Raw genomic sequence first — 26,405 nt, 5'->3', positions numbered from 1 at the left:
GTTGCTGCCGCTGGTGCCGCTAGAATCGTCCCGCGGTGCTGGAAGCTTCGCCGGATGCCTCCGATGGCGCCGGAAGCGTCGCCGGACGTCGGAGAAGCTTCCGACGGCAGGATTTCACTGAAGAAGCTTTTAATTTTCACAGGAAGAAATGAAGCAAGGAAAAGACGACGAAGCTTACCTGGAAGGGACGATCGCGACGTGAGGAAGACGAAGAGGCAACACCGATTTGAAGCAGAATAGCAGATGAACATTAATGAGGTTGTTTAGGGCTTTAAACTTATAAACAAAACAAATCAAAAAAAAAGGAAAGTAGAGAAAGTTTCGCGACGCGCAGCGAAGCGTCGTGACGCGCAGGGAAGCACTGCGACGCGTAACGAAGCGCACGCTTCTTGGAAGGCTTGCGCTTCAGAGTTCACAGAAGTGAGCCGCCTTCGCCTCGCTACGCCTCGCGCTTAAGCGAGTGAAGCGACCGCTTTTTACAACTATGGCCTGACGTGACAGGCGGATATCCGTTGGCGATGTGATGTTTAACGGTTCAAATTCAACGGCCCGATCTTTACCTGGGTTTCCGAGACCTAGATCGGACGGCACTAGTCGGCCGATCCCGGGGTTTATAAACATCGCCTGCTTCATCTTCGTTACCCTGCGTCGTCTTCGTTTACAAGCTTCTTGGTGGCACCGCGATCTACTCCATTGCCCCCTTTCTTCGGCAACCTTCTGCGATCTCTAGTAAGCTTCCTTCCAATCGCACCTTGCTTTCTTCCTCTGTACTTCCCCGTCTTCGAGTTTTTCAGCGTCTCTTAGTGTTTCGGCGATAATTCTGCCAGTAGGCTTTCTTCCCTTCGCATCTCTTCACCGTCCCTTGTTTTTGTGATGGTGAGTTCCTCACAGCCTCCCGTTGGCATCCCTAGGCTCTGGTACACCTCTACTGAGTTCTGGTTTGACATCGGCGATGCTGAGAGTTTGACTGCCGCCTATGAATTTCTTGCTGATTATCAAGTCTTTCTTCTCTCTCCTTCCGATCAGCCAAATTCTCCACCGCCTGGTTGCATTTGTTTCTTTAGGGATCAATTTACTGTCTGCGGTTTCCTATTCACCCCTTCTTCCCGCCATATGTAAGTACTTCCGTATCTTCATCAACTAGTGTCGAACTCGGGATAGTGATCCTGTTCCGCCTGGACGACATTCCTCTCACCCCTGGATCTTTTACTATTTTTATTATCCAAAATTTTCCGAGATGGGGACTTTTCTTTTCCAAGCCCGAGTGGGCTTAGTTTTCTTCGCCAAAATGTCGACCTCCAACAAGCATTGGAGGGAATATTTCTTTTTTGTACTCCTTTTCGAGCGGCCGGACTTCTCGACCCACTGGCAGCTCGATGTGGCAGCCCAACCTCCCTTGAAACAGTATAAAAGCCGATCGGAGTATCTCAACGTCGCCTCCATGCTGGCCGGTCAAAAGTATGACATCCATAAATTGCTGTTGGAGGGTGCCCTCTACATCTTCGGTCTGAATCTGATCCGCACCCGACTTCTGTCCAGCCTAGGTATGAGATTTCTTCACTCATTCCTTTGATTCTAACTAATTTTTCTTCCTCTTTTGCAGCCGAAGTCATACTATGTGCACGTCTGACCGATAAGGCGAAGCTTGCGGATGTTGCGATCAATGCAGCTGCTGTGGAAGAATTGGAGAGCTGCGGCTTGTAGCCGGTCGGCTCACAAGAAGAGCCGCAAGATGAGAGCGAAGCAGCTCCCGTCTTGATAAGTGGTGGAGCGATTGGTGGCTCACAACCTCCTTCCGAACGGCTTCCGGTCGTTCAAGTTGAGGAGGCTTCGGGCTCAGCCGCCTCAGGCGAGCCATTGATCAGACGCAAGAGGCGCCGAACGGAGCTTTCATCACGCTCCGTATCTTCGGTGGTGCGGTCTGCCGAACAAGTTGAAATGCCGACCCCCGCTCCAGTCCAAGAGACGGTGGCTCCTACGTCGTCTGACCGGACTCCCTCCTTGTCCGGTCTTCCACAAGGAGCCGTCTACGCGCCGCTAGTGGCCTTCATGCCACCAAAATCGAAGGTCAAGAAGTCTGACATCCGTTCGGCGTCTTCGTCACGACCCTCCGAGTAAGCAACCTCTGCACAATCAACCTCGAGCAGCTAGCGCCATATAACGACGGTATTGCATCTTCCGACCGAGGAGTGGCGCGAATCTAGTGCTGAATCCCGAGCTCCCGAGCACCAAATAATCATCCAAGGGTCGCTCGCCCAAATATGGGTGGATGCCCGAGCCCGCGCAGCGATGATGCCTCCGGGGGCGCTCGCGGACAGCCACACCCAGATGTCTACTGGGGTAAGTGTTGCATTTTCACAGTTTATTTTCGACCGGTGCTTATATTCTCTTACTTGCAGTATTGGGTGGAGACCTAATCATGTGCCAAAAGCTCGCATTTTTGGAGGAGGAAGTGAAGAAACTGAAAGCGTCGAGCGGTCAGTCATCCTCCTCTTAGCAGTAGACGAATGTTGCAGTGGCTAAGCTGAAGGCTGACCTGGAGAAGAGCAACCAGCTGCTACAAGCCGAGCGGGGAAAAAGCGCAGAGCAGGCCACTCTACTGGCTCGGTTTAACAAGCAGGTCAACACCTTTGACAACAAGATCGAGTCGGCCAATGCGAGGAAGCTTTGGGCCATCGAATACCTCGAACTGAAGAATAAGGAGGCCCAGGCTTTCGCCAAGAAACTCAAGGAAGCTGAGGATTTTCTGGTCACCAAGCGGAACAGTCGGTCGACCGAAGAAGCTGCCCTTCGCGACCAACTCTCTGCCAAAGATAATGCACTGGCCATCGCGAAGGACAAGTTGGAGGCCTCCCGAACGGCTTTGAAGACTTACCAAGATGCTGAGGCTGTCCGATTCGACGATCGACTAGCTCAGAGAGGGAGGCTACCTGTCGGTAGCTCTGACCAGTAACATCATTAGCCAGACAAGCTTACCGCGTCGCTACCTGATGACACCCTGGATTACCTTGAGTGAGGTCGCGAGCTCCTGTAAAATTTTTGAAGTTTTAATGAATGATTGTCTGTCCGACCAAGCTTTTTCTCCTTGTATTTGTTTTTTCAACTCATCTTTTGAGCATTGCAAGAACTCGTGGCCTCGTGACTCCTCCGATCGTCCACGATTAGTCTATCCAACTGATCGATCCTTTTTGTCTTCAGAGTTCCATTATGATTTTGTGACCTTCCGATTGGTTATTTTGAAGAATAGTCCCGAGCGGTCTATTTTGAAGACTTCGATCTTTTGAGTAGCCTGAGTTCACGGTCGGCTATTCATCGATGCTTGCCCGCTCACTGAGCCAAGGGTTTAAGGTCGCCGCTCAATCGTTGAGGAAGATTAGGCGAACACTAGGGTTTAAGATCGTCGTTCGACCGTTGATATGATCTCGGGTTCGCTGCTCGATTGTTGATGTAGACCCGGGTTTAAGCGCTCGACCATTAGGGAAGACGAGGATTTAAGGTCATCGCTCGATCATTGACGTAGAACAGGGTTTAAGGTCACCGCTCGACCATTGACGTAGATCAGGTTTAAGGTCGCCGCTCGACTGTTGAGGGAGACACATCTCAAGAGGCCTTCGCTTTTTATTCATATTTTGCCCAGTGTTCGAGAAACATACAAAAATACATGTATTCACTCGCGCACCTCTCATTCGACCCTTAGGGTTGGAGATGATTTGCGCTCCATAGCCTCTCGAGCTGCCTTCTTCATCCTCCATGTAGTAGGCGGCCAAACGGAGCTTCTGCACGATCTTGAAAGGTCCCGCCCATGGGGCTTCGAGCTTGGTGACGTCACCGACCAACTTCACTTTCTTCCAGACGAGATCATCGACCTGGAAGGACCTCAGGATCACCCTCCGGTTGTAGTTCTGTTTCATCCGTTGTCGATACGCTGTGAGCCGAACAGCTGCTTTCGCCCGTGTTTCGTCCACTAAGTTGAGCTCCATGAGCCTCCGTTCGACGTTTCCTTCATTGTAGTACTGCACTCGATCGGATTCTACTTCGATCTCCATGGGGACGACTGCTTCGCCGCCGTATACCAAGTGAAAGGGGGTTACGCTGGTCGCCTCCTTCGGGGTCGTGCGAAGGGCCCACAATACACTGGAGAGCTCGTCGACCCAGCTGCCTCCGACGTGGTCGAGCTGAGCGCGTAGAACTTTGAGGATCTCTCGATTGGCGACTTCGGCTTGTCCGTTGCCTTGGGGATAGGCCACAGAGGTGAAGGTATGTTGGATGTCATAGTCCTCGTATCACTCTCTGAGTCCCTGATCGGCAAATTGCCTCCCATTGTCTGATACGAGTCGACGTGGGATGCCGAATCGACATATGATGCTCTGCCAAACAAACTTAATGACCATCTGCTCGGTTATTCTTGCAAGCGGCTTGGCTTCCACCTACTTCGAGAAGTAGTCCACCACGACGAGCAAAAATTTTCATTGATCGGTTGCCATGGGGAATGACCTAACGATATCCATGTCCCATTGGTCGAACGGGCAAGATACTGTGGACGCTTTCATTTCCTCGCTCGGTCGGTGCGGAAGGTTGTGATACTTCTGGCAAGACAAGCAGGTGGCCACCGTTCGAGCGGTATATTCTTAGAGGGTCAGCCAAAAATATCCGGTCAGGAGTATCATTCGAGCTAACGCACGACCGCTTAGGTGATCTCCGTAGGAACCTTGGTGCACCTCCCGTAGAATGTATTCAGCATCTTCCGATTCGACGCACTTGAGTAGGGCTTGGAGAAGACTCTCTTATAGAGCTGGTCCCTAATCAAGGTGAATCGTCCGACCCTCTTCTTCAGCAAGCGAGCTTTTTCCGGATCGGCAGGTGTGGCTCTTGACCGCAAGAACTCTAACAAGGTCGTTCTCCAGTCGTTGGGGAAGGTTATTCCTTCCATTCGGTCGATATGTGCCATGAGCGAGACCTGTTCAATCGGCTGCCCTATGACGATCGGCGTCAATGAGCTAGCCAATTTTACTAACTCATCTGCCGTCTAATTCTCCGATCGAGGGATTTTTTGTATAACGACCTCCTGAAAGTTGGCCTTCAGCTTCTCAAAGGCCTCCGCATAGAGCTTGAGTCGGACATTGCTTATCTCGAACGTCCTGGATAGCTGTTGAGCAGCCAACTGAGAGTCCGAGTGGATGAGGATTTTAATGGCTCCCACATGCCGGCCTGCCTGTAAGCCGACTATCAATGCTTCATACTCAGCTTCATTATTGGTGGCATGGTAGTCAAGCCGAATGGAAACCTGCATCCAGTTTTCTCGTGGTGAGATGAGCAATATGCCGATTCCGCTACCTTGTCGAGTGGACGTGCTGTCCACATATATCTTCCATGTTGCCTCCGGCTCGACATTCTGGACCTCTATGACGAAATCCGCCAAGGCCCGAGCCTTGATTGCCGTTCGGTGTTGATATTGTATGTCGAATTCGCTTAGTTCGGTCGTCCATTTGATTAGCCTTCTTGATGCCTCGGGGTTGAGAAGGACTCGTCCCAAGGCACTGTTAGTTAGCACGATGATTGTGTGTACTAGGAAGTACGGATGAAGCCTCCGAGCGACGAGAATCAAAGCATAAGCTAATTTTTCAAGACTGGTGTAGCGAAATTCTACATCCTTCAATATATGGCTCAAAAAGTATACAGGTTGCTGCTCTTGGTCGTTCTGCCTAACTAGAGCCGATCAAACGACATGTTCGTTGGATGATAGATAAATCTAAAGTGGCTCACCAACAACCGGCTTGGCCAGTACAGGGAAGAAGTTTAGATATTCCTTGAGCTTTTCCAATGCCCGATCGCACTCGGCGTCCCATTGGAATTTGGTAGCTCGGCGAAGCACTTTGAAGAATGGCAGGCTTTGGTCGGATGACTTGGATATGAATCTGGACAGCACCGTGATCCGACCGGTTAGCCGTTGAACTTCCTTCATGTTCCGAAGTGACGGCATGTCTTGCAACGCATTGACTTTGCTTGGATTGACTTCGATGCCTCTCTCGGTGACGATATAACCCACGAAGTGACCACTCTTCGCGCCGAACAGACACTTGCCAGGGTTTAACTTTATCCCATAAGCTCTCAGCGTTCGACAGGTCTCCTCGATATATGCGCACAGGTCAGTAGCTCGGAGGGATTTTATTAATATGTCGTCGATGTATACCTCTATATTACGACCGATCTGCCATCGGAACACCTTGTTCATCAACCTCTGGTAAATGGCTCCGACATTCTTGAGTTCGAACGATATGACGTTGTAGCAGTACGTTCCGTCGGTCGTAATGAAGTTGACCTTCTCCTGGTTTTCTCGGGTGAGCGACACTTGGTGATATCCTTGATATGCGTCGAGCATGCAGATCAGCTCGCAACACGTCGTTGAGTCCACGTCTATCCTAGGTAACAGATAGAAGTCTTTTGGGCATGCCTTGTTTAAATCGCGGAAGTCGATGCAGATCCGTCATTTATTGCCCGGCTTGGAGACTAATACGACATTGACTAGCCAACTCGGGAATTGAACTTCCCTAATATGGCTGGCCTCCAACAACTTCTCTATCTCCGTCCGGATGATCAAATTTTGCTCCACGCTGAAGTCCCTCTTCTTTGCTTCACTGGCCGAGCATCCGGTCGGACATGAAGCTCATACTGAGCCACGCTCGGGGAGATACCGGGAAGCTCGTGTGTCGACTAGGCGAACACATCATAATTTTGTCTAAGACAGGCGATCAACTCTGCCTTCTCTCCACCTCCAGGTTGGCAGCGATAAAAGTGGTTGCTTCTGATCGGCTGGGGTGGATTTGAACCTCCTCCTTTTCTTCGTACACCAATGTGGGAGGCTTTTCAGTGATTGCGTTTACCTCCAAGCGCGGATTCTTCCGAGCGCTTTTCGCTTCGGTCTTGACCATCTCGACGTAGCATCACCGAGCGACCAACTGATCGCGTTTGACTTCGCCCACTCGGTCGTCCACCGGGAACTTGATTTTTTGACAGTAAGTAGACACCACTGCTCAGAACTCGTTGAGGGCCGATCGGCTCAGGATGACGTTGTAGGCCGACGGTGCATCCACCACGATGAAGTTCGTGGTTCTGATTCTCGTCATTGGTTTTCCCCGAGCGAGATGGCTAGTCGGGCCCGTGAAACCGTAAAGAGGGGTCGTTATGGGCAGCAACTCATTCCGATCAATTTGTAATTGATCGAACACCTTCTTAAAGATGATGTTCACCGAACTCCCTGTATCAACAAAGGTTCGATGAATAGTATAATTAGCGATTACCGCCCGGATGATCAGCGCGTCGACGTGAGGGATCTCTACTCCCTCCAAGTCGCTGGGGCTGAAGTTGATCTCGGGCCCTTCGACCTTCTCTCTGCTGTATCCCACCGCGTGGATCTCCAGCCGCCGAGTGTACGACTTCCTGGCTCTGTTGGAGTCGCTGCCAGTCGACCCTCCGGCGATTATGCCTATTTCTCCTTGGGATGCGTTGCTTATGTTTTCTTCTTCTCGAGTGGTGAGTCTATTTCGCTCGGTCGGGACTCGGGAGGGATCAATCTCATCCCTCCGCCGATGTTGATGGTGCCGCTCGGGCGCCTTTCTTTCGTCCTCTCGCCGCCTAGTAGATCGATGTCTTTGTCGCTAATCGGGAGAAGGAGATCGGCGGCGGTATCCTTTCGGAGCCGGTTGGTTGACGATTGGTGTTAGACTGCGACAATTACGCATGTTGTGGAACATCGGCGTTCACATCTTGCCTTTTGCCGCCTTCTGCCGACCGGAAGCCACATGCTGCACGGCATGTGTCCTGGTCTCCTGGTGTGGCCATGATCCTTCGACCCTTGGCCCTTTGGGCGGCTGATGGCTGCCTTGATGGTCGGCGCCGAGGGTTCGGTCGGCGCCTCTTTTCTTCTGGCTTCTTGGGCTTCTTCCACATTTATATATTCGTTGGCCTTCTTGAGCATGCGGTCGAAGTCCCTGGGTTGCTTTCTGATGAGCGATTGGAAGAAATCTCCCTCGACGAGCCCCTGAGTGAAGACGTTCATCATTGTCTCGGATGAGAACGAGGGGATGTCCATGGCTACTTGATTGAAACGCTGTATGTAGGCCCGGAGCGTTTCTTTTGATCCTTGCTTCAGGGAGAAGAGGCTGACGCTCGTCTTTTGATAGCGTCGACTGCTGGCGAAATGATGTAAGAATGCAGCTCAGAAGTCCTTGAAGCTGCATATGGATCCGTCCGGCAATCTTCTGAACAAACGCTGCGTCGATCTAGAGAGGGTAGTAAGAAAGACTCGGCACTTTACCCCATCTGCATACTGGTGCAGCGTGACTTCATTATCGAACCTATCCAGATGATTATCTGGATCGGTCGATCCGTTGTATGTCCCGATCGCCAGCGGGGTATAGTGTCTGGGCAGAGGGTCTTGTAAGATCTCCTCGGAGAATTGCCGATTGATTCGTTCGGACGACGCGTTGCTTCGGGGCGCCTTGCCTTTTCGTGCATCTCAAACGGGAGCATCATCTGAAGACGATCCTCGTTCTTGATTTGCCTGGGCTATTTCTGAGGGGGTTTGGAACAAGGCGCGATGAAAGGGGATCGGCGCGGGCGGCGCTTCCTATCGGCCTTCTATTCTGCCCCTATACGAAGACTTGCTCCGCTCGGTCTTCCTGTCCCGCTTGTCTCCCGGCCACCGATGTTGCAGGCTGCGACGCTTGTCGATCGGCTAACGCCTGTTGTTGCTGCTGCTCGATCATCTTTGCCGCTTTAGCTTGAACGAGCATGTCGAGCTCTTCCTTGTGAGTGTCACGGTGGTGAGTCGTCCAGCGGCCTCCATCTTCTCGGCTCGGATGCAGGTTAAGTTTCCACGGACGGCGCCAAATATGATCCTGTCCAAAAGTTGATGAGATGGAAAGCTGGGGATGTGGCGCTCCCGCTGACCGCCTGTAGACTCCGCTCAAACCTGCAACACAGATTACGTCAGTGCCGAACCAGGGAAGGGGTCCACGACGTTGGCCCTCCGACGCTCAAGTCAATTACCGGCGATGAAGCAGAAGGCGGAGCAAAAATGAACAGTAGAGAGCACAGTGTCTCGCGTATTGCGTACCTCCGTCGATACTTGGACCTCCCCTTATATAGAGTTCCTGTAGCGTGTGTGCATGCTTCCCAAGGCGAGCACGCTTCTCAAAACTTTTCCATAAAAAACTTGTCAATAAAGTGTCCCTGACACAATACCTTAACGGGTCGAGCATATCTCTGAAGTGACAGTGGGAGCTTCCGCTGTATGATTTTCTGGCTGTCCATGCCCGGTGTCCGCGGCACCAACTCACAAAAGGATGTTGATGGATATCAGAGGGAGTGTACTGCTAGGCCGAGCGGGTTGGCCGCTCAGCCAGAATTTCGTTGCTCTGGTGTCCCGTCCGGTCGTCCAGAACCTCGCTACTCCCGTGCGTGTGTCCGCTCGACTGAAGTTCCACTTTGCCACCGCTGAGACCTGTTGCCAGGCCGAGCGGGGTAGCTGCTCGGCCGAAGTTGAACTCTGCCCATATCAAGCTCTACTGTCTGGCCGAGCGGGGTAGCCGCTCGGCCCGGCTTCTACACCTCGTCTTCTCCTCCATTCGGCGTCCAATAATCCATTGAGCGTCGGTCATTTGACACCTCCCCGTGTTGAACGCAGGATTGGACCGGAACCTTCTCCCCTCGGTCGGGGCATGGTCACCCCTGACCAATGATATCTGAGCATTGATCGCCTTGATTTTGACCTCTATCGTGGCAGCTATCTTCTGCGGGGTGGGGTCCCTCATCATCACCGCATAGTTGTATAGTGTGTTTTCTTAAAAATCCAGTTCTGTTCAATGTCATGAAACTCACAGAAATTTCCATTTGTTAGATTGTAAGTTAATTTTCTCATATTATGACCTGTATAGGCACTATGCTATAAATGCATGCTTGGCTCCGTTATATTCTGTTGAAGGTATGCATGTAATAACAGTTGAAGGAATTGGAGATAGTGGACGAAGCTTGCACCCCATTCAGGTACAATTGTTCGCTTCAATGCTTAATTTATAGTGTGAAAATAAGATCAATTAGAGGATTGTGTAATTTTTTCTTATGAATTATTTATTCTGTTCTATATGAAAGTCTTTGTTTCTCCTCATTTTTTTTCTTTATTTTATTTAACTATTAATTTTATATTTTTTTAAACCATTAATTCTTTTCCCTCTTAAGTTTTTAAACCATTAATCTGAGGAGAAGTTTGGAATAATGATAGTGTGTCGACAATAGTGTAATTACTGACAAAGGAAATGACTACATTTTATAGATATGGATTGATTTTTCTACAAGAATAGCCACTCTTACTCCCACATAGTACCCATGTTTCTTTTGTTTAATGTGATGTATTTTCCATACTTGTTTCAGTTTGCTAGTTTCTTATTGCCTTTGTCATTTTTGTCTCAACTAATTGCTCTGATTATATGATTTCTTGTGTGTTTGATATAACTCCAGGAATCATTATCCCAAGCGCATGGTTCACAGTGTGGATTTTGCACTCCTGGATTTGTCATGTCTATGTATGCACTACTAAGATCTTGTAATGAGCCACCTTCTGAAGAGAAAATTGAAGAATGTCTGGCAGGAAATTTATGTCGCTGCACAGGTTATAGGCCAATTCTTGATGCTTTTCGTGTCTTTGCAAAAACTGATGATCTAATATATACCAAGACAATGTCAGAAAATAACTTGTCTGGTGATTTTATTTGCCCTTCAACTGGAAAACCATGCGACTGTGGAAAAGGAACAACTAATAGTACTGAAACCTCAACGCGTGGCAAGCAGTACAACCCCTTTTTATACAACAAAATTGATGGAAGTTTGTACAGTGAAAAGGAACTCATTTTCCCGCCAGAACTTCTCTTAAAGAAAGTTATGTCACTTCGTTTACATGGATTTGAAGGAATTAAGTGGTACAGACCTCTTAGACTCCAGCAAGTATTAGACTTGAAATCTTTGTATCGAGATGCCAAGCTTGTGATTGGCAATACTGAAGTAGGAATTGAAACAAAGTTTAAGAATCTTCAATACAAAGTTTTGATCTCTGTCACACATGTGCCAGAGCTTAATATATTAAGCTTGAATGAGAAAGGACTTGAAATTGGTGCCTCTGTACGACTCATTGAACTTCAGAAATTTCTTAGGAAGGTAATAGCAGATTATCCTGATGATAAAACTTCTTCATGTAAAGCAATCCTGGAGCAGCTGAAATGGTTTGCTGGAAATCAGATAAAAAATGTTGCTTCTGTAGGTGGAAATATTTGTACTGCTAGCCCAATCTCAGACTTGAATCCACTTTGGATGGCTGCAGGAGCAATTTTCCAAGTTATAAGCTGTAAAGGAAATGTTAGAACAATTCCTGCTAAAGATTTTTTTCTTTCTTATCGAAAAGTTAATCTTACATATGATGAAATACTACTCTCCATCTTCCTACCCTGGACTAGACATTTCGAATTTGTTAAGGAATTTAAGCAAGCACATCGGAGAGAAGATGACATTGCACTTGTTAATGCTGGAATGCGTGTTTTTCTTAAACATGACCATGGAACATTAGAAGTTCTTGATGCCTCTATTGTTTATGGAGGCATAGCTCCTGTTTCCTTGACTGCAACTATGACTGAGAATTATCTTATTGGAAAGAAATGGGATGATATTTTATTGCAGGGTGCTCTAAAGATATTGCAAGAGGACATTGTTCTTACAGAAAATGCACCAGGAGGAATGGTGGAATTCCGCAAATCCCTAAGTTCAAGTTTTTTCTTTAAGTTTTTTTCATTTGTTACAAATGAATTGAATCACAAAGGATTTTTAATTGAAGGCTTGAATGCAACTGGTCTGTCAGCCATACAACCAAATTATAGGCCACTAACTAGAGGAATTCAGTGTTATGAACTGACCAAACATGGGACAGCTGTAGGACTCCCTGCTATGCATCTATCGTCAAAGCTACAGGTACACAATGAAGTTTTTATAAATATTTATCACATTAATGTTTTTTTGGTTTTGGATGCTTACTCTATGCTTCTTTATAGAACTTTAATGTGAAATTGTCTTTTTTTCATATATGATTATCATAATCATCCAATTGTGTAAGTTCTACTATATAGGGTCTAGTACTTGATCTTATATCTCCATTTAGTTCTATAAAAGTATATATTATTAGTAATTCCAAATATTTTTTACTATGTTAATTGGAGTTTCGCTTTGGCTTTATCTACCTTTCACACCTTTAATTTTTTTTAAGATTCAACTCATCTAACTATAAAATTCATTGGTCGTCTTTGAGGGTGTTAGTTCGCAAGCTAGTTTCTCTTATTTAAAATTGGTGTTGGAGCTACTTTTGAAAACTTTTGAATAGCAATATTTTTTATTACATTTTTTTCTAGTTTCCTACTACACATTTGCATGATAATTATGATTTGCCCAACACTATGATCCATAGAGTGTCATGGGTCACATAGTTGTCAAATTTCTTACAATTCAATTGAATATTGATGAAATCAATTGAATTTCATAAAGTTAGTTTGATATTACCAGTATAATTGTGCAAGTTTTACATGAAGATTTTATTCATCAATGCTATTTAAGAAAGGGTGAGATTTTTTTTTGATGTGCTCGAATTGCTTGGTTTTGCCACAACTTAAGATTTACCACAAGCTTAAGGATCATTTGTTCAATCTTGTCATGTCTCATTAAACTGAACACCTCTACTAATTCCCTCTATCTCTCATTGTCGATTGGGAAAGTTTATTGTGAATCGAGAGAGAATAGAATAACATTTTTCGATCAATAAAAATTCCTAAATTCTCCTGCCTTTTACTAAAACTCAATTTAAATGTACCTAGGTACCCAATTAATTCCTATAAAATGTTTTATTTAATAATAATAATTCATTTTCTCCTAATAATCTTTCTTTGACCAAATGATCTCGATACATTTAATTGGTCATTTCATAGATTAAAATCTTGTATCATCTCACTTGACACAAGCTAGACATCCTGCTCCATATGCAAGTCGTGATGATGACATCAGGTGAACCTTCAATGGATGCTTTTGGAAGCAATACAAATGACACTTTCAGCCATGACAGCTCTTGTCCTCCCTCTTCTTCCTCCTCCTCCTCCTCCTCCTCCTCCTCCTACGAGGTTGAACCTTATCTCATGGTTTAATTCAATTTTAAATCCTTGCTCATGTAGGAAAGCAAAAAACCTGTCACCCTGTGCCCAAACTCACTTCCCTGGCCATTGATATTAGCTAGGTATTGTCACCACCTTGGCACCTTAGTAGCAAAATCCTTGCTCATTTTGGATGGGACGCAAACTTTGTTTCAATACCACATTTTATAGCTTTAAAACTCATCATAGTAATAAAATTTTTCTAAGTCAATTAAAATCATATGCCACTTCTAATGTTCTCTATATTTTATATTTAGTTGTCAAAATAATCTATAGTTGGTCTTCTAGATAAAAAACCAAATTCATTTGATAAGTTTCATCTAAAAAATTAGCAGTTCCATTTTTGTGTTTGTTGTTTACTTCAAAGTTTTAGTTGTTGTTTTCTTGTTCATAATGAAACTTGCATTGTTGATATTCCCTTATTGTTGTCTTTCTGTTTGCTTTTATTCAGTATTAATTGTTGGAACTTACTGGGATTGTATGTTAGAAATGTTATATTTTGCTGTGGCATCAGTGTTTATGTAAAGGTCATGTGCAACAAGCCAGATTTATTGTTTGGTGATCGACTTGAGTGGGGTATGGCAGAAAACAATCATAATAGAACTAGCCAAGTAGAATAATCAATATGGCCACTTCCCTTTCTCTATATTGCTTACAAACACTACTTAATTTCCTTTAATATGACATATATCATAGACACATTTCATAATCAACACACCAACATAATGTCCAACCAAGATTCACATACCACTCCATCAACAATTCTATGTTCAGTCACCTTTAATCGATTTGGACAATTGTATTTGAAGATTAAGAAATAAGACATCTAACCTCAACCACCGCCATTGACTATCACAACTGGTGCAACCTCAAGCAAAGACAATATAACCACTTATCACACGACAACAATTAGACCACTTGATTGTCTTCAAAAATGAGCATGAAACAACCATTACCATATGGGTCTTCTATAACAATGATCACAAGGCAACAACAATGAGGTGAATGGGAAGAACTAAAAAATCCAAATAAAATACATTGTTCATAGTTCAAAATCAGGTTTTGGAAACTTCAAAACTTTGAGATCAAAATTAAGGTTAATAGATCCTTTTGTTTCATGGAATTCAACTCCAGAATGGGAATATATCACACATATCAATCATTGTTGACCTAAACAAATCTTCTAACAATTGCAACCCCCCAGATTCACACCTCAAGAGAGTCCAATATGACAACAAACCAATCAATAATAAAATCAAATCCTAATTAAACACATGGAAAGTAAACAGATCTGACCCCAAATAAACATCTTCAATCACAACATCGTTGCCTCCTTTCTTTGCATCCAAAACCCCAGGCTGAGTCAAAGGAAACTCAATTAAATCCTAAATGAAATTTCAGGCTCTGTTTAACTCCAACTCATTTAAATCTCAATTAAATTCTACATTGTAACACAAATAACATGAGCAAATAGCAACTAGGAACGTTTTTTTTCCTGTTGTTATCAGTGTGAGTGTCTGCTAAATTATTAGGCCAGTACTAAGTTGTATGACTGATTCAAGTTTGATGGGCAACTAACTAGTTTTCTAAGGAAATTGTCAACCTCACTACTTATAGATAAGATTTGATATTTAGAATATTAGAACACTCATACTAATACACAATACCATACAGCTGCAATTAAGAGATATATATAAGCAAAAAAATTAAGATCACTGCTGCAATTCTATCAATACTAATGAGCAGCAAATTTCCCTTAATAAAATTTGACAAATGATGTACTCCTTTTTGTGGGCTTTCTATATACCAATCTAGCATGAGTTTGGACTCTTTGATTAAGAGTGAACAGCTAATATTGTTTTTCTAGTTACAAAGTTCTCCCATGTGATAGGCGAGGCAGAATATATTGATGATGTGTCCACCCAGCTAATATAAGTTATACCATATTCTATATTTTCTATTTGTTTTCTAATTACAAACTTTACCCAGGTAACGGGCGAGGCAGAATATGCTGATGACGTGCCGACTCCTCCAAATACTTTGCATGCAGCTTTAATTTTGAGTAGAAAGCCTCATGCACGGATATTATCTATTGATGATTCTTTAGCCAAGTCTTCACCTGGATTTATTGGTCTTTTTGGGCATAGAGATGTCCCTGGGAGCAATAAAATTGGCCCTATTATTCATGATGAGGAACTTTTCGCATCAGAAACTGTTACTTGTGTTGGGCAGGTTAAAATCTTCCTTGAAAGGCAAAGATCAAACATATTTTTAACTATTGAATTACTACTTTATGGTAAGTAGAGAATACGAAGGGAGCCTTGGCGTAACGGTAAAGTTGTTGCTTTGTGACCTAAAGGTCATGGGTTCGAATCCTAAAAATAGTCTCTTGCAAAAAGTAGGGTAAGATTGCATACAATGGATCCTTCCCTGGACTTGCATGACAGGAGCTTCATGCACTGGGCTGCTATTTTTTTTTTTTTTTTTTTTTGATGAGTAGAGAACATTTTCAATTTGAAATTATGTCCACATATTTTGTGTAGGTTATTGGTATTGTTGTGGCTGATACGCATGATAATGCAAAGATTGCATCAAACAAAATTGTTGTTGAATATGAAGAGTTGCCCGCAATCTTATCCATAAGAGAAGCTGTGAAATCTTGCAATTTCTTTCCAAATACTGGAAGATGTCTGACAAAAGGGGATGTAGAATTGTGTTTCAAATCAGGTGCATGTGACAAAGTCATAGATGGGGAGGTTCAGGTTGGAGGCCAAGAACACTTTTACTTGGAACCAAATAGCAGTTTGGTTTGGACAGTTGATGGTGGAAATGAAATACATATGGTTTCCTCTACACAAGTAAGTTGATGTCCTTTGGACTTTTGAGACTTTTGTGCTCATACTACACTTCTATTTCTTTTTTAAATTGGTACCAGCTGTTGAGAAAAAGTGGCCATTGCAAGTTACTATATTTTATAGTCGGTTATATGATACATTCTCAACTTGTGTAGCTATGTTAGTAAGTGAAAGTAGCCTGACAAACAATCAAATTAATAAAAAATGAAGGGCTTAATCCTTATGAACCATTGCTAATGGTTGCTTTATCAACGTCATTTTTTTTATGTTCAGGTATATTCAATAACATGCATCAAGATGTTGATTGTTAGTTGAGGAGTCACCTCTAACTTAATTATGCATTTTTTGGGCTGACATGATAGCTGGCAATTGGATGCTGAAGCTCTCATAAAATGAATTGTGAGACTTAAAGCCTCTAAAAAAATAAATAAATAAACAAATCTTAAGAAAATAGTAATTTGATGTTAAAATGAAACAAATCGTACAATACTCGAACTAACACAGTAAACTTAGTGATTGACAATGTTTTATATTCTAGTAATTCATGGAAAGGCACAAATATACAAACTCATGGCAAGAAAATCAATGGCATGGAAAAGTTTACTGATGGATGAGTGATTTATGGTTCCTTGTTGGTATGCCATTTATAGATCTCAGTTTTGTCATGATCTTTGTTGGTGCTATCGAGATGCATGCATCCCTTTCGGGTTAATGCGATTATTCTATATGGACATTTTGATCTTTGCACATTTTCAAGTTTTAATTTGTTATGATGCATCTATAATAGTTCATGATTTTGTAGGCCCCTCAAAAGACCCAAGACTATGTTGCTCGTGTACTTGGTCTTCCACTTGCAAAAGTAGTTTGCAAGACAAAGCGCATTGGTGGTGGCTTTGGAGGAAAAGAAACAAGATCTGCTTTCATTACAGCTGCAGCTTCTGTGCCATCTTATGTCTTGAGGAGACCTATAAAAATTACATTAGACAGGGATGTGGACATGATGATAACTGGGCAGCGCCATAGTTTCCTTGGAAAATACAAGGTATAAGATATGAATGGAATGGTACTCTTTTACCCAGATTCTGTAGATTTATATGTAAGTTAATAAACTAATTCTAGAAAAATGCCAATAGTATGTTGATATGTCTTTCTTGATAACCTTCTTGGAGAAGAAACCAAGTGAAAATCTTATTGCTGCTAAATTGAGTCCAGCCAACTCATGTAAGACAAATGCAACACGTATATGACAACTGCAAAAGCTGCAGGCTCTCTGATTCTTCACATCATTCCCTTTTCTCTGAGTTATACTTTTACTTTTAGTTGTTTCAGTCCCATCAATGCTATGTATCATAGATAAGGATGGACTAGAAAATCTAATCCACTGAGTGGCCTTGCTTTAAATGTTAAAGATTTGGATTCCTGTCCTGAAACATGACTATAATCCTAGTTTGAGCTCTGGACTAATATCCAGGTGATGGTTATGGTTGCGAACTGAATTTTCTCATTATAAACGGCTAAAGATTGATCCCAAACTTTTGGTACTCATCTCAAAATGCTCCCAAGACTATTTTTGGTTAGTTGTGTGGTGCATGTGCAACAATGAATCACAATTGACCCATACAATTTACACTAGCACCATGGAAATTGGTATCTGCATGACAATTATCAACGCCATGGACACTAGATATGGAATTCAAAGGAACTGGAGCTCTTTTGAGTGATCACCTGATGATTCTTTAGAGGCCTAGTTATGTTCAAGCTGCGAATGGGCCAAGCTTCTATTGACTCGATCTAGATTAATCTCACATATCATGATTCATGTGCTAAATTCAATTTGCCAATGTACGAACTTCAAATAGGTCTAGAGTGACGATCTAAGTTCTGAGTGGCATGGCTGAATTGTTGTTCTTTCTTTATGGCTGCCTACAGTATGCTAGGGTTGTAGAAACATACTTTGATTTATACCCAGTGCATCTGCACCACCATCCTTATTGTTGTGCTTATGCTGGTATCAAATATTAATACGAGTAAAGTCATTTTGAGTCAAACCATGTCAGGCCATCTCAAGATTCGGTCCTTTGCAAGTTATCACTTTAGATTAACATTTAAAATTTCTGTCCAATTCTGACATCAGGAATCCATCAGACTAGCATGATGCCACTTCCATACCATACTTCCCATATTAGTTACATATACTTGACATAAAGGGTTAAAATGAATGAACAACCAGTTTTAGATACGATTCTTCTGCTGTAAACTATGGACTGCCAGAAATGGGGCAGTCTGTCTATGGACTGCCAGAAATTTGGTAGTCTTTCTATTGGTCCATGCTTGGACTGGTAAACTTCTACCCAACGGGGTAGTATGATCCAAATTCTTTTCTCTTTGCTGATGTGGCTAACCAAAATCTGAGTTCACATACCTCCACATCAGCAAAAATTTAATGAATCTTCTACTTATATGATGGCCCAGTTAAGAGATTATGGTTAACTCTTCAATATTATAGAGGAAGAGACTATGAGCCAACCAATAGATTAGATTTTTGTTTACCAAGGGTTGGGAGTCCAATTCCATCACTTTCTGTTTATCCTAATAATGCTGAGCTAGCGCTGACCAGCCTTCTGCTATTTCCTCATTGGTTGCATTTAGGGGATAAGTAATCAACCGTGTTTTGTTCACACTTTGTTATCAAATTTGAACTCCAGCAGATCAAATTTATTTTGGTAGCTTTGTCTTTGCCTTTTTCATTTAACTGTGACTATGATGCCCAGTTTGGTAAGTGTATCATCTTTTGGTTGCAGCATGAAATTTCAATTGTCAATTCTATGTGCTCGAGACATTCTAGATAATTTTAAATCTTGTAACAAGTAATTTCTTTGTTAAATAGAATAAGAAGTCCTTTAACACTACTTATACAATGAGCATTGTCAAATTTGTTTGGATTTCAAAAGTGGAGATGCAAATTCTTTCCTTTGCCTCTACATCTCCATTTTCTTTGTATAGTTTCTTTTATTTTGCAACTTCGTGCATCAGAGTTAATGAATTGTATTATTTCCTCAGATTGGTGCAAAAATTTTAAAAATTGATCGACCAACTTTATGGTTAAAACTTTGTCGCTAAATTATTATCTTCTACTCAGTGCTATAATAAGATGTTAACTATGACAATCCTAGGTTGGATTTACAAATGCTGGGGAGGTTTTGGCAATAGATCTCCAACTTTACAACAATGCTGGGAACTCATTAGACTTGTCTGCTGCAGTCCTTGAGCGTGCTATGTTTCATTCTGACAATGTTTACAATATTCCAAATATGAGAATTACAGGGGATGTTTGTTATACCAATTTTCCAAGTAATACAGCCTTCAGGGGATTTGGAGGTCCTCAGGGAATGCTTATTGCAGAAAACTGGATTCAACGGATTGCTATGGAGCTTCAAAAAAGTCCTGAAGAGATAAGGGTAGGGTTTTTTTGGTTAACATGATTATCTTTTGAAATAGTTCTATCTCATGGTGATTTTTCATTGTCTCTCAAAACTTCATTGGTGTTGCATCAGGAGCTTAATTTTCAAAATGATGGCTGTATGCTGCATTATGGTCAAGTTCTTCAATCATCTACTGTGAGCCAGCTGTGGGATCAATTAAAGCAATCATGCTCTTTTGTAAGGACTCGGGAAAATGTCAATATGTTTAATCTCCACAACCGGTGGCGTAAGCGTGGAGTTGCGATGGTTCCTACGAAGTTTGGTATATCATTCACTACCAAATTCATGAACCAGGTAATGGATTTCTTGTTTAGTTTCCAAATTATCATTTGCTCCTTTCCATGTGAATCTAATCTACGCATAAAATAAATGTACTTTATTTTTATTTTTTTCGTACTTGAACTAGGGTGAGTCATGACTTCTCTATGACTCTATAGACTATAGCTCAACTTATAGAAACATTGATGTTGCACAGTAGGAGGATACTAAATTTATGTTTCATTCACAATATATATTTTTTCAATTTCCCTTTCTTCGAAATGGAGAATGAAAAATAAATATAATTCTCCTTTGAAAACTTGTAACATTCAAAAATTGGTTTGGTATACAAAAATAAAACTAGTGTTCATGGAGATATAACTGTGGAAACATTTTGGTTGATAGAAATATGACTAATTATGATAGCCAATTAGCATTTAAATAGTAGATTAATAAATATATTCAAGTAGATTAATAAATGTTAAGTCATAATGTTTTTTTTATATTTATTATACAAAAATTCTAGTATATTATTTAATATTCTCTTAATAGAATATAAAAAAAAGGGCAACTCGATGCACAAAGCTCCCGCTATGCGGGGTCCCGGGGAAAGATCCATTGTATGCAGCCTTACCCTGCTTTTTGCAAGAGGCTGTCTTTAGGATTCGAACCCGTGATCTTTTGGTTACAAAGCAACAACTTTACCATTGCTCCAAGGCTCCCCTTCAAATTCTCTTAATAGAATATGATCTTTAAAAAATAATAAGAATGTTATGATATTATAAGATAATGATATTATATTCAAGATTTAGAATCTCGACCTGTGCCGAGGTTTCAATCCCAAACTGGTACAGTTTTGATATTTTTTTATTTATATATACTATTATTTATATATAGTAATTATTAAATAAATATGTTGATGGTGTATAATTAAAAAATAAGTTGTAAATTGATTTTATATAAGTTATCCATTATTGAACAACTTAATATTATTAGAAAAAATAATTAAATATAGTTTTCTTTAAAGAAAATTGATCTATCAATAATTCAAATTAAAATTGATACATCATAATATGTTACCTTACTAATACCAAAGGAGTGACGTAAATTAGATGGATATTCTTGTAACATTCTGCTACCGTTAACTCTATAGTTTTCAATGCTCAGATTAAATAAACATAACTATATAAATTAATACAAAGATGCTATTTTATATATAATTAACCATTTATTCATTTAATTAATTATTAATTTAAATAATATATATTTAAATTAGTAAAACAATTATCAAAATATCAATTAAACATTAAAATGGTAAAAAAAATACAAAATAATAAAAAAATTATCAAAATATAAATATGATTTATTAGATTTATTTTTGAATTTTTAAATAAAATTTAAAACTATAAAAAATATTTTGGAATATCAATTAATAAAATTTATTATTATTTTTTTAAAGTTTAAATATATTTTTTTATATATTTTATTGGGATAATTTAATTAGAGTTTATGAAGCCTTTTCGAAATATCACATTTAAGTTAGAAATTGTTTGAATTAATTAAATCGCGGTTTTAATTTTCTTGAAACAGGAGCATTGCGCGTGTCGCGAGACGCTTCCGGCGGTGCGGTGTCCTTCGAGACACCTCCGATCCACCTTCTGTCACGTGACGCACGTGATGACGCATGTGAAATTGTCGCACCTACTTGGCTGGTTTTGCTCCTCAGAATCGTGAAAACCATCCATGCCGCTCGGCACAAATTTTTAACATATTATATATTGAATATTATATTCTGATAAAATAAATTATGCGGATTAGAATTTTAATAACGCTTACCAAAGACGACCAATAGGTTCAACTAACTGTTTCATCTAAATCCAAGAAGGGAGAATGCATGGAAGAGAGTGCACCAAGTTTTGTGCATTGCCAAGAATAATTTGTGCATGCCTACTCATGCATGCTTAGATTTCAAAACTAATTAAGTCTAATTTGGATCAATCGATTTTGATTGGCCTAGGGCGACATGATTTTGTATGAGAAATCAGATGCAACTTTGATTGGCACAAAATCCACCAAATTTAGTCAAAATTGATCATGCTAAACTTCACAAGAGAGAATGTAAAGGTGAATCCTGAGAGACCCGAGGATTTCATATTGTCTTTTCATAAATATCTAGAAGTTATTAGAAAAGGAGGAAAGAGATGAGATGTTGAACAAACTCAAGCTTGCTTTAGGAAGAATCTAGTTTGTCAGCATTTGCCACCTCTCTACCAAGAAGCACCATGGCAACACACGGTAAATTGGCTTTAGTATACATAGAGAATGAGAGAAGTGTGACAAGTTAGAGATAAGAGAATTTGAATTTGATGGGAAACAAGTAGCTCTCATTTAACCTTAATTTGTGGAAATTTTTTTATTTCACCTCTTAGAGTTTACTCCTTTTCAAAATAACTCTAGAGGTTCAAAATCATCAAAACAATGTAGTTTTGAAATTTTATCATTTTAACCTCTAAACATTGTCACCTTCACTTTACAAAAAAGTAATGTGGCACATATGACATACTCATCACATGGTTATTATGTTAATTAATTAAGGGGTTGAAATGACTAGAATTTGAAAATTTTGGAGGGTTATTTTGAGAAAGGGCTAAGGAGTAAACTTTGGGGGAGGGGGCAAATGAAAATATTCCTTTCCCTTATTCTTAATATTATTTACAAATTAATGTCAATGTACATGCAAGATATATCATAATACTATAAAGAACTTATATGCATGCACGTAGCCCCGATGAGTTTGTGAAGTATCTAACAAGTATAAATTGTTAAAGTATCTAATATATAAAAAATGGTAGCACATTGCACAAAGCTTATGCCAATACGGAGTTCCGGGGAGAGTCTATTGTATGTAGTCTTACTCTATATTGCAATAAAACTATAAATATATAAATGCAATAAAAATATGAGGAATGATATTTGCCGCGACAAATTCGCCGCGACAAGTTGCCGCGACAGGTTCCTGATCGGTCTGTAGACCGATCAGGTTGCCTCCTGATCGGTCTACAGACCGATCAGGTAGGTGTCGCGGCAAGTTGTCGCGGCGAATTGTCGCGGCAAATATCATTTCCCTAAAAATATATATATACATTTGTTCCAAAACAATACCATTTTTAGTTAGTATATGATATTGTTCATTTAATATTCGTTGACTATTTAAAATCATTATTACTAACTTAATATTAATATCTAATAGTATATGATTGTAATAAGTAATAATATGATAGTGAACATAGTGTATAATACCACATGAAAGAAAATTGGATTTTTCAAAATTTAGTGATATATGTTCAGTTAATACTCAATATCAATTAATACTTAATGATTTTTTTTTCAATTTATTATAATTACCAAATTTACTGGTGATCTTAAAATAATTGTTTAAGATTTCGGTGGTTTGCTCGGGTGGAGATTATCTAGCCCAAGAATTTGCTTGAATAGGACAGGCTCTACATCAAGTGCAACTGCTCTTTAGCTTCTCATTGTGAAGCAGTCTAGTGCTATATTATGCTTATTCTAGATGTTTACTCCATTGCCTTATTTAAAGGAGAGACTTAGTAGATGTGCAGGTGAGACACTCTAATGTTGTAGACTGTGGATGTAAGAGTAGTCTTTCTGAACCACACTATTTGACGTTGTTAATGTTGCGATTATTTCATATTTATCTGAAATTGAAAGAAATTGGCACGTTTTCTAGTCACCCCTTTTAGTTGTACCACAATGATCTAACAATACCCATATCAGACTGCTAGGAGGGAAAAAAAACATCACCTTTGACTATCACAACAAAGTTGGTTGCACTTGAAAGCATTTAGATTGAGAGTGATAGTGCTAATACCTAAAACAATGAACCAAATACCAATTATAAGCAAGGTTTAAAATTTCAATCCGTGCCGAGGGCAAGGTTTCGGTCTTGGACTGGAACGATACGGTTTCGGTACCGTATCGTGCTGTGTCGATATAGTTTCAGTATTTTTTAAATATAAAATATATTAATTAAAAAATAAAATATTTAACATAAATATTTAAAAAAATAAACAAAATAAACAATATAATAAATAATCTTTAAAAAAAGGGAAAGGATATGAAAATAGATAAATAAATAAATAAAAATTTTATTATAATTTTTAAATTAAAATAAATAAAATATAAAATTAATTAGATAATTTTATTAGGGTTTAATAAAATCTCTTTAGATTATCTCCATCATAGCTAGGAGTTGATTAAAATAATTAACCTAAGTTTAATTAAAAAAAAATCCAAAATTTGACACCATTCGCAAGATCACGCAACTTTTGCGCTGCCGCGGGGTTGCGTGACCCCTCAGCCATGGCCGCAGGGATTGCATGACTCCTCCGGTGTGATCACGATGGTCGTGTGACCCCTTTGCAGCGGCCGCAAAGCCACGTGACGTCTCTGTGGCGGGAGCGGAAGGGTTATGCGACCTCTCCGTTGATGTTGTGGGGTTAAGCGACCCCTCCGCTGCCACCACGGCTTCGCGCAACACGTCGTAGCTGTCGTGGGTCTGATGCTGGGGTCGTGCCGGTCCCGGGGTCGTGCCAGTGCCGGTGCCGGTCGTAGGGCGGAACAAGATGTTTCGCCCGTTTCGACCATCTCGGCACAACACTTTAAACCATGATTATAAGTCAATTAACCACGAAGGAATGTAAATAACGAGAATTGTTACATTAGCATATTGGAAGATCAATAACCTAAAAGAACCATGAGTAGCTATGAAGTTATAAGTGTCTTCCTCTTGACCAAATCTGTAGCCTTCATTAGCAAATTTAATTTTGGTGATTTCCATGATCAAACTAGAGAGTACAAAGGAATCATGCATATCACTAATATGGAGCTCGCTAGCTAATTCCTAATATATGAAATGAGTGCTTAATGATGCTGCGAGCTTCCTTGACACAATCATGAAGTTTAAACTACTGCATATTGCTAAAAGTATTATTTTACTACATTATGTTATATATTTGAATATTTTTTTGATAAAATAATATTAAGTCAGTTATTATTGAATTATTTTATCGTTGGATGTATATTTAATTTTTCCACACTTTTTGTATTTTTCTTTAATTAGTTTTTTTTAGAAAACTACTTCTATGCAATTTTTTTTCTTTCCATATTTCAATTTCTTTTTATATATATTTTAAGATCTCATCCAAAGAAATCAACTTCCCAAACACTTTTTTAATTTATTTCAGTTATGAAAATGAAAAGTTGAAATTGGGTGAAAATGTAAAACCAAACAAGGCCTAAATACCCTAATAACTGACATCATTATCCTTGCTTTTATTTTACAGGCTGGTGCACTAGTCCAAGTCTATACTGATGGGACAGTTCTTGTGACACATGGAGGTGTTGAGATGGGACAGGGCCTACATACAAAAGTTGCACAGATAGCTGCATCATCCTTCAATATTCCTCTTAGTTCTGTTTTTATATCGGAAACAAGTACTGATAAGGTATATTTTTCTTAAGTTTGTCATGGGATATTAGAAGGTGACAATAAACATGCATCCTTTGGATATTAGATATCTTAATTTGTCCGTTCATTAGCTCAAAGAAAGTTTTGTAGGTTCCTAATGCATCACCAACAGCAGCTTCTGCCAGCTCAGACATGTACGGTGCTGCTGTTTTTGATGCTTGTGATCAAATAAAGGCACGAATGCAACATATTGCTGCTAGGAATCCACATTCTTCTTTTGCCGAGGTGATACTTTGAGGAGTAACAATTGCAATTTAGTTTGAATTTGATGGACAAAATTCTCACTCTACAACTTCTTAAACTATTAACTAATAAGTTATTGCCGTACAATTAAATTTTATGTTCTCGTAAGTTTGTTTCTTAATATGTTTTTATGGATATATTTTATTATGAAATTCTTCTGAGATTTGATTCGTTGTTGTTTTAATTTATTTTATCTTTATATAGTGTCCTTTATGCTAGATTTTCGAAACGGCTTTGAAATTAGTTTGTAATATCCTGCTTATATATATTAAACTTAAGTAAACCAATAAAATGGGAACTTCTACTTCATGCAGTAATTTGCATTATTCTAATTTTCTTGCTTCAATTAAGTATATATTCATTTCCTTAGTAACATTTGATGGATATCCTTTAATTTATGGTGGCTAGGGACTGGAATGTATAACTTAAGCTTCTTTTGGGCTATTTGCCTTGAGAATCCAAACTTTTTAAAAATTTACCCAAAAGCATCCTTTTTTAACATAATCCTCTTGGGAGGTTTTCTTTCTTTGAAATGCCATTTTGCCCTCGACGGTAATAAAGAGTGGTTCTGTCACTTGAATATAAGTGTAGTATACTGCAAACTTTGTTTACACTTGAGGCGAGATTTAACTTGGGCATAATATGCCACCAAAGTAATAATCTCCTGTTAGTTGTAGTTATCCTAAATGCCAATTCTGACCCTTGCAGTATGGCCAATATACAGATATTTTAGGATGGTACTATGAATGTGCATGAGCATTAACAAGTGTATTCTTGACGA

At 40.4% G+C, this 26,405-nt stretch overlaps 1 protein-coding gene across 1 annotated transcript in view; it reads left to right on the top strand.

Annotated features, from left to right (window-relative positions):
• LOC121981268 (xanthine dehydrogenase-like) overlaps positions 1-26,405 on the top strand; it is a 38,088-nt gene that overhangs the window by 7,173 nt on the left and 4,510 nt on the right. The window contains exons 3-11 of the mRNA XM_042533708.1: positions 9,936-10,044; positions 10,516-12,012; positions 15,225-15,467; positions 15,779-16,093; positions 16,893-17,132; positions 19,264-19,548; positions 19,645-19,866; positions 25,197-25,358; positions 25,472-25,606. Coding sequence (XP_042389642.1) covers positions 9,936-10,044; positions 10,516-12,012; positions 15,225-15,467; positions 15,779-16,093; positions 16,893-17,132; positions 19,264-19,548; positions 19,645-19,866; positions 25,197-25,358; positions 25,472-25,606 — 3,208 coding nt within the window. The remainder of the gene's footprint in view (positions 1-9,935; positions 10,045-10,515; positions 12,013-15,224; positions 15,468-15,778; positions 16,094-16,892; positions 17,133-19,263; positions 19,549-19,644; positions 19,867-25,196; positions 25,359-25,471; positions 25,607-26,405) is intronic.

This window comes from Zingiber officinale, chromosome 5A, assembly GCF_018446385.1.
Source record: "Zingiber officinale cultivar Zhangliang chromosome 5A, Zo_v1.1, whole genome shotgun sequence".
Classification (NCBI taxonomy): Eukaryota; Viridiplantae; Streptophyta; class Magnoliopsida; order Zingiberales; family Zingiberaceae; genus Zingiber; species Zingiber officinale.
This window is presented reverse-complemented; position numbering and strand designations above follow the sequence as displayed.